The sequence below is a fragment of the Aptenodytes forsteri genome, unplaced genomic scaffold, assembly GCF_000699145.1.
Source record: "Aptenodytes forsteri isolate BGI_AS27 unplaced genomic scaffold, ASM69914v1 Scaffold217, whole genome shotgun sequence".
Classification (NCBI taxonomy): Eukaryota; Metazoa; Chordata; class Aves; order Sphenisciformes; family Spheniscidae; genus Aptenodytes; species Aptenodytes forsteri.
The window spans coordinates 7,450,574-7,458,285 of record NW_008796222.1 but is presented as its reverse complement, the minus strand read 5'-3'; the positions used below and the strand labels follow the sequence as shown (position 1 = coordinate 7,458,285).

General features: G+C 39.0%; 1 protein-coding gene across 1 annotated transcript in view; it reads right to left on the bottom strand.

Moving 5' to 3' along the window:
- Positions 1-7,712, bottom strand: part of REV3L (REV3 like, DNA directed polymerase zeta catalytic subunit) — an 82,310-nt gene that overhangs the window by 49,202 nt on the left and 25,396 nt on the right. The window contains exons 7-10 of the mRNA XM_019474616.1: positions 6,639-6,723; positions 6,405-6,553; positions 5,984-6,112; positions 3,094-3,331 (exon numbers count right to left, since the gene is read on the bottom strand). Coding sequence (XP_019330161.1) covers positions 3,094-3,331; positions 5,984-6,112; positions 6,405-6,553; positions 6,639-6,723 — 601 coding nt within the window. The remainder of the gene's footprint in view (positions 1-3,093; positions 3,332-5,983; positions 6,113-6,404; positions 6,554-6,638; positions 6,724-7,712) is intronic.

Sequence of the window (7,712 nt, the reverse complement as noted above, 5' to 3'; positions counted from 1 at the left end):
GGCTACAAGAGAGAAATCCAGATAAATATTACGGAACTAAGGTTTGGTATTTTTGTTTGTTTGGTTGTTTTTAAGATAATCATAATCTATCCTGGTAGCTTGATATATCAAAGCATTATTGTGTAGTACCCTGAAAGGTATAAATACAAAGGTTTTGAAGTTACAGGAAGGAAAATCCACAATAACCTAAATACAGTCTACTTTTGAAGAACTTTTATCTGTGGAGTTTGACCAGAGCATGAATTATATGTATCATAACACCACAGACATCTGAATGTGCTCAGCATTGAGCCAACTTAGATCAAGCCATGTTTCTTAGTTCAGGAACAATAGGCTCAAATACGGCTACATAATTTCCAGACTAACTCAAGTCTGGAAGCAGCGTGACTTGGAAGAGAGACCTAACTAACAAGCACAGATAGGTACACAGTGGCCACGACCTAAGTGAGCTTAGTTCTCCCTCTTCTAGGTTCCCAAAACATGGAAAAGTACAGTGCAAAGACATTCCGCTCTATATGCAAATGAGTATCAAACTGGGGAGAGCAATCAATACTCTGGAGAGTAGGGCTGCTATTCCGAGGGATCTCAATAGGCTGGGCAATGAGCTGACAGGAACCTCTTGGACTTCAAAAAAGACAAATCCAAATGTCCCACAAATGGAATGAAATAAACCCCATGGACTGCTACAGGCAGGGAGAGAGCTGGCTAGGAAGTGGCTTTGTGGAAAAGGATGTGAAAGCCCTGGTGGACAACTAGTTGAACCTGAGAGTGTGCAGCATGCCTTTGTAGCAAAGACAGCCAGTGCATCTTGGGCTGTGACCGCAAGACTGTAGCCAATTTCAGTAGCTGTGAGGCTGCATCTGGAGTATTGTGCTCAGTTTCGGGCATCCCACCACAAGACAGAAATCCAGCTGAGGAGCACCAGGGTAACTGGGGGCTGGAGCACATGATGTATAAAGAGAGGCTAAGGGAACAGGATTTATTCAGCCTTGAGAAAAAACTAAGAGGAGATCTTGTTGCACTTGTCAAGTATCCGATGAGTGGGTATAAAGAAGATGAAACCAGATTCAGAGGTGCGCGGTGATATGAAAAGGGCAATGAGCACAGGGCTGCCTCAGGGAATGTTATGTACAAGGAAAACATTCTTCAGTAGGAGGGTGTTCAAACACTGGAACAGTTGCCCATATACGATAGGCAATCTCTGTCTTTGGAGATACTCAAACCTTGACCATACAAAGCCCTGAGCAACTGATCTATCCAAAGCTGCTTTGACCAGGGCACTGGACTACATAGCATTTAGATGTTTCTTCCAACCTGAATTATGCTATAATCTCATGCATGAAGCAAATCTTTGTCAACTTTAGTAAATCCAGTCAGGCTGGAGACAACTTCTCCAGATAACAACTTGGATCTCTCCGCATTCAAGCCCACCAGTTTAGATTCCAGGCAAATTTGTGCAACACAGCATGATACCACCATACGTGAACGACTCCAGGTCTCGATGGGCTTTTTGCTCTAGTTCAGCACAAATCAAACCCAAGCCATTTAATTCAGTCAGTAGGGTATTGTTACTCCTCATTATCTCAATATATTTTTTTGAGATAATGGAAGATTGGTGAATACCCAATAACAGAAAAGTGATAGTGTGGATACAGTAGGATGCATTAGGAAGCAGTACAGATAGAATGAGCCTGAGCAGAGTAAGGTTGGATCCATCATTAGGCTCAAACTGGCTCTTTTTGCATGAGCAGAATCAGGCAAGGGGCAGAGATACCCATGCTTTCTTCTGAAGTCAGTCCAAATTCTGCAGAGATCACACCGAAGCAAAGCTTGTAATTCCCTCTGAACATGAGTTGACTCCCTGTGAAGGCACCCGGTATGTACATTCTCCCTAGTGCTTTCTGTCTGGGATTAAGTTGTGGGCATATATGAGCAAGTTATTCGTGAACCAGCTCATCAAGTCTTACAAGTTTTTAAATAGGATTCTTTATTGCATAAAAGCAGTTAATTGTTTCAGGATCCTACCTGTCTCCAGTACAGTCATGCCCATACAGAGCTGTGCCTGAGCTAGTAAATTCTGCAAGATATAGGCTGGTTTTACACAGAAACTACTACTAAACTGAAGATTAACATGAAGTGTTTTAGATGAAAACTCCAACTTTCCAGACTACTGTGAGGGAAGAAAAACAAAGAAAATCAAAGGTCAGATAGGAAAAGTAGTTTCAGAGATGAATTATCTGTAGAACTAGGAGACTAATGATCTAACTTCTGATTCTGTTACAACTTTTCTGTATGTCTTCAGGAAAGAAAAGATTAAATATTTCTATGCCTCTCTTGCTCTCTGAATCATAGTATAATTATGATTTCTGATGTAAAAAAAAAAATCAAAATGTTATGTCTGTGAAGTAGCTCATCTTTCAAACAGAATTATAAATACCAGAAGGTCTGCCCAAAGCAGGGGTGAAGAGAAACTGGATATAGCTTCTTTCAATGCCTGTCAGTGCAGACTGTACAAAAGGTCATTACAACCCGAGAAGGTGTTCCAAGAATCTTGGCCTTAAAAATATTCAAGCTGCTGACCTTTAGCAGTCCAGCAGAGTGAGCAACATTCATGTTTTGATTTAAGCTTTGAGCATGGAAACAAATGGGTGTTTTTCTCAGGCTTCTGGGTCAGTCTTCACAAGAATACTTCTTAAATATTCACTTCAGAAAAAGTTACAGGCACATGAGATGTACAAGATACACCTTAACATTTGTACTACATCCAAGGTGTGACCTTAAAAGATTACAACTAAAGTTTTTTGTATTTGGACTTGTAGGGCAAAAAACCTACTCAATTTTTCCTCAAACAGTAAACTAGAAGCTTAGGTCTCGCCAAACCTAAACATTTAATCTTTATTTCCATGTAAAACTGATGATTCACAGCATCATCTAAACAGCTGCATTCTATCCCAAGATCTGCATAGATTTTTCCAATGCTTTCAGAGACCTCTCTACAGCTCACTGGGCTCATAGCACACTTGAAAACAGGGTGGGAGGGAGGAAGGATCTGGCAGAAAATAACATATAAAGAAAAGAAAATCACATAGATACCTTCTTTTTGGCCCAGGCTCTTCAATGCTACTGTCCCACCTTTGGGACATTACCAAGCTAAGTTCCATTTCTTCCTTCTCACACTGCGGTTCATTTTCTTCATCATCACTGTTCTGAGAATTTCGACAGCTTCCAAGAGAACGGTGGTGAGAGAGTGTTTTGTGATGTCCCATCTGATATCCATCATTCTCCAATCCAGCCAACAGATCAATCATGGCCTCATCAGCACTACTGTCCACTGCAGAAAAAGCCCATACAAATAGAACCTATATTTTGTTCTACTTGTAAATGATTAGTTATAGTCTACCAGTAAAAAACAAAACCAAACAAAACCCCTCAACATTTTAAAATCTACCAGTTTGTTACTGTCTAAAGCAAGGCAGGCTACACAAACAAAGCCCGTTTCATATCTTTTTTTTTTCAAGTTTTATGATTTGTTATCTTTTCTAGCTCTTTATGTAGAATCTTGACAACCTTCTTTTTTTATTTCTTCCCTCCTCTTGTGATTGTAGCAGATTTAGTGGAAGCACTTCTCTCTCTCTCTCTCCCCGCTCCCCCTGCCCCGCCATTACCTCCTCACATTCAGTAAAGCCTCACTCTCCCCTTTTATTTCAGCATAAGTGCCAGCTTCTGAAGCATCACTGCCTTCTCTTGCTCTCACCATTTCAATGGCTACGTTAACTTTGTTGGGCACTTCTCTCTGTATCACTTGGAAGACTTTCAATCACTGCATCTCATGAAAGGTGATGCTGATTTTGACCAACTAGTTCTTTCCTTCTGTCCTTTACTATAATGCTTAACTTCATCTCCCTTTTCTTTTCACTATAACCTATTCCCTTCCTAGGTTCCTCTAAACACTGAAAGTTTATCTGATTTCACTCCTTCCTTAAATTTTATTTTCCTCTATTTGACCCAAGCTTACACTAACTCACACACTTGCCTTCTCATTCTTTATTTTTATTTCTTAAACATCCTTCCAAGTCACAATTTTTTCTCACTCTCCTCCTGCTTACCTTTCATCTGACCTCATAACCAATTTATGATCTCCAGTCTACCAGGCATCTTTGTTACTTCTCTCTCCTTCTCCTCTGGCTGAAGAACTACAATCTCTACTTTCCTTCCTCAGGAAATATCATATGATTTACAATGATCCTGAGAATCATATAAAATAGGTCTCAACATTGGTGAGGAAGGCATTTTCCATATTTTACAAAGGCTTCACAAGACACCATGCAACTGTTTAGAATGGAAACCATCCCCTTTGCCAGAGTTCTGAATTAACTCAATTTTAATTGTACTTTCCGTTCTTGGCTCCTATGCCCTTTGTGAGGTCCATCATTAAACTCCAACCTTTACTTCCCATTAATATAAACCTTGTTGTGTACTTCACAGCAGCAGCAGCAGTAGTAGAAGTAGTGTGCTTCACAGCCCCTGTGACACTACGACTCTACAAAGGCATAGTAAAGACTAGTCCATGCTATGAAAGAGCATATGAGACCCAAAGATGTAGCATGTTACTCATGATCACACAAGACATCAGCAATTAGTAGCCCCATGATAAGAAGAAGGGAGGGGGGGGGAAAAGACAAAAAAAGAAAGAAAGTCATAAAATCTCTATTTAATTCCCTAGCCACTGGCAAAAGCAGACCCTTTCAACACTCCTATTCAGTTGAGCAATTCACACGCATGATCATAAGACATACCCTATATATTATTTTAGCCACTTCTCATCCTCTCGGGATAACCTTCTCACGCCAAAAAAAAAGAAGATAAATCAATGCTCATGTTTGCCAGCTCCCACATAACTTCTTTACTTATAGTTCTCTCGATAAATCCAAATCCTTGCCTACAGAACTTCCATAACCAAAAATCTTGCCTACTTTCTGCAAGATAAAACAGCACTGAAAAATACTCTTAATCTCACGCCATCCACTCCTCCTTTCTTTGCAAGAAAAGATTGTATACTGTATTACCCATAGACATACATTGTTGCTCATATTGCATCTTGTTGCCCATGCACATATTGACACCATATATGTATCAAAAGCACTGGAGGCTGTGGGTTTTAGATTTTTTTCCCCCCTCTGCACCTTGTAGCATCAACTTTAGTGCATATTAACATTATACCTTATATTTACATAAGAATGTATATAGAGATAGCATGAACTATGTGCTTTTCATCTCCTCTAGAGTATTTGAACTATTTCCACCTGAAGTAGCTTTTCATACAAGTTCCTTTGTTGTATTATTTTATTGTTGTTTCCCCCTCATGCCATCCACATTTGTTTGCTGTCATGGTTTTTCTCCCCCTCTTTAATGTTTTGCTTCTTGTTTCTTTGCCTTCAACCATTTTTTTGTATCCATAAGTTTTGGGAAATGCTCTGCTGCAACTTGCCTCTCATTATCAGCCTACTATTTCCCAGTATCTCCAGACAGCTGAGCTTCTAAAGATAGCCCATAAGCGTGTTCTCTACCATAACTGTAAGAAAGATGCAGTAACTGCAAGAATATCATGGATAGACAGTCTAAGTCCTCTTATTCTGACAGTTTTAGTCCTATAACCTTAGGAGCACAAGGAAGAGCAATACCCATAAGAGACTGCATTGAGCTGACCTGACAAGAGGACAGGCTTAGTGAACCAGTAAAACAGAGTAGCCTCTACAAATACACTGTCCTGGTGCCATTTTTAGAAAATATAAGGTGTTTTTTTGGTGGTGGTGGTAGGGGGGGGTGTGCGCGCGCGTGCGTGTGTGTGAAGTCTCAATCTGCTTGACAAACTCCCTGAGGTAAACTACTTAGTTTCTTTCATGACTGGTAACGTAAGTGAACACAACAAAGACTGTGGAACAATAAAATAGCCTGGAAGAAAAGACATTCCAGTCATACTCACTAAAACCTGTAGTCTGACTCAGTCTTTGAGACAAAGGCTGAAAGCTCTGACTATTCTCCACAATGTTTAAAATTGCTTCTTCATTAATAAGTGCTTCCTCTTCTTTATCAGTATGCATCCTATTGGATTCTTTAAAAGAAAAAAAGCGAAAGGATAAAACTTCAAAGAGTCACAGACATCAATACATTATGAAAGCAAGCCACTTTAAAAGGGATTTTACTATTCAAGTATGTTTCCGTTATTTGCCATGGCAATTTTAGAAAGGCTTACTCTAACAATGATGAAAATAAAAACAAAACTACTCTTCATTTTTTCATAACTGACAATCAGATCTTCCTTGGCTTACTTCTGCTAATAGTATAAACAGCCAAAGCATGACATAGATTTATGCCTAAAAAATTATGCTATTAAAAATACTCACCATTGTTCATCTTTTTATCTTTGTGCACTTCTACCATATTAGCTGGCGTACACTGAAAGCCTTCAGGAGAAAGTACCTCAGAATGTAGTGTTAGCTCAGCAGAGAACTCCTCTGATCCATTACTGTAGTCCAGTGATCCTGACAACGTTCTAGTTAATTGAAAACCAATTTTTAAAAGCATATTTAAGGTTTGCATAGAATACTGTACTTTATGGTAAATGGCTAAACACTTACACAGAGAAGTCATTTTGCTTGAGGATTTCTTTAAGTCTCTTCTGAAAAAATTTTTCACTCTCTGTTGCTGGCACAAATCCACGGTCTTTAAAATTTAAAAAATATTTGTTATTCAGTTTTACTTTGACCTCTCAACACAGAGAGCAGCTAGGATTACTAATTCTATTAGGAAATGGCTCACAGTTGAAGTGTCCGCTAATTTTAAGTGCCAAATTTGAGGGCTGATTTTTCAAGTGTATTTAACCACTTTCAAATACTTCACATACTCCCATTGATCTCATTTGCAACTGCAAGTATCAACAGCATTTACAAATCATGTTGCAACTACAGCAAGGTGAGTACCCAGGAAAAGAACAATCAGTAAACAATTTTGAAAAGTCTGGTTTATGCAGCCTGAATAACAGTACACAGAAACGCAGGAAAAAAACCCACAGTCAGAAAGCAGTCTGCCTTAGCCAGGAACCTGCCTCTTTCCTTCTTGCAATCCTCTGGCTACTTGCCAAGTATCATTCATATTTTGAAAGAAACATGGCCTAGGTTCTACAGAGAATAGCTCTGTTCATTATGCAATTAATTTGCAGGGCACGGTCTTCCCTGTGCGATGAATTTTACATAAAAATACAGGGACTTGTCCACCCTTTTAGAATTTTCATCTAACATCACCTTAGCTGTATTCCACAGAAATTCAAAGGAACTGTCCTTGTGCATAAACTACCATGGAAAGCTTCAGGATAAGAGATTTAATTTTGCCAGTATTTAAACATTTAAATGCTTTCCATCATAAAGCATGCAGTCTTAACTGTCATTATCATTCGTTCTGCCTAGAATGCTTTGCAGCTAGCTGAATCATGATGTTTTTAGGCAAGGTTATGTATCTTGCTTTTAAAATTGGAATACACATAGTGGGCAATCAGTAAGCTTGGAACTGAAACAACAGTACATCTAAAAAGCCCTCAAACTTGATACACCAATTTAAATTCTGCCTCCTGCTTGCTTCTCATTCACAGTTTTTGATAAACAGCTGCACAAATTTTTTACTTTTTTTTTTTTTTTTTTTTACTTTGTGACTCAGGG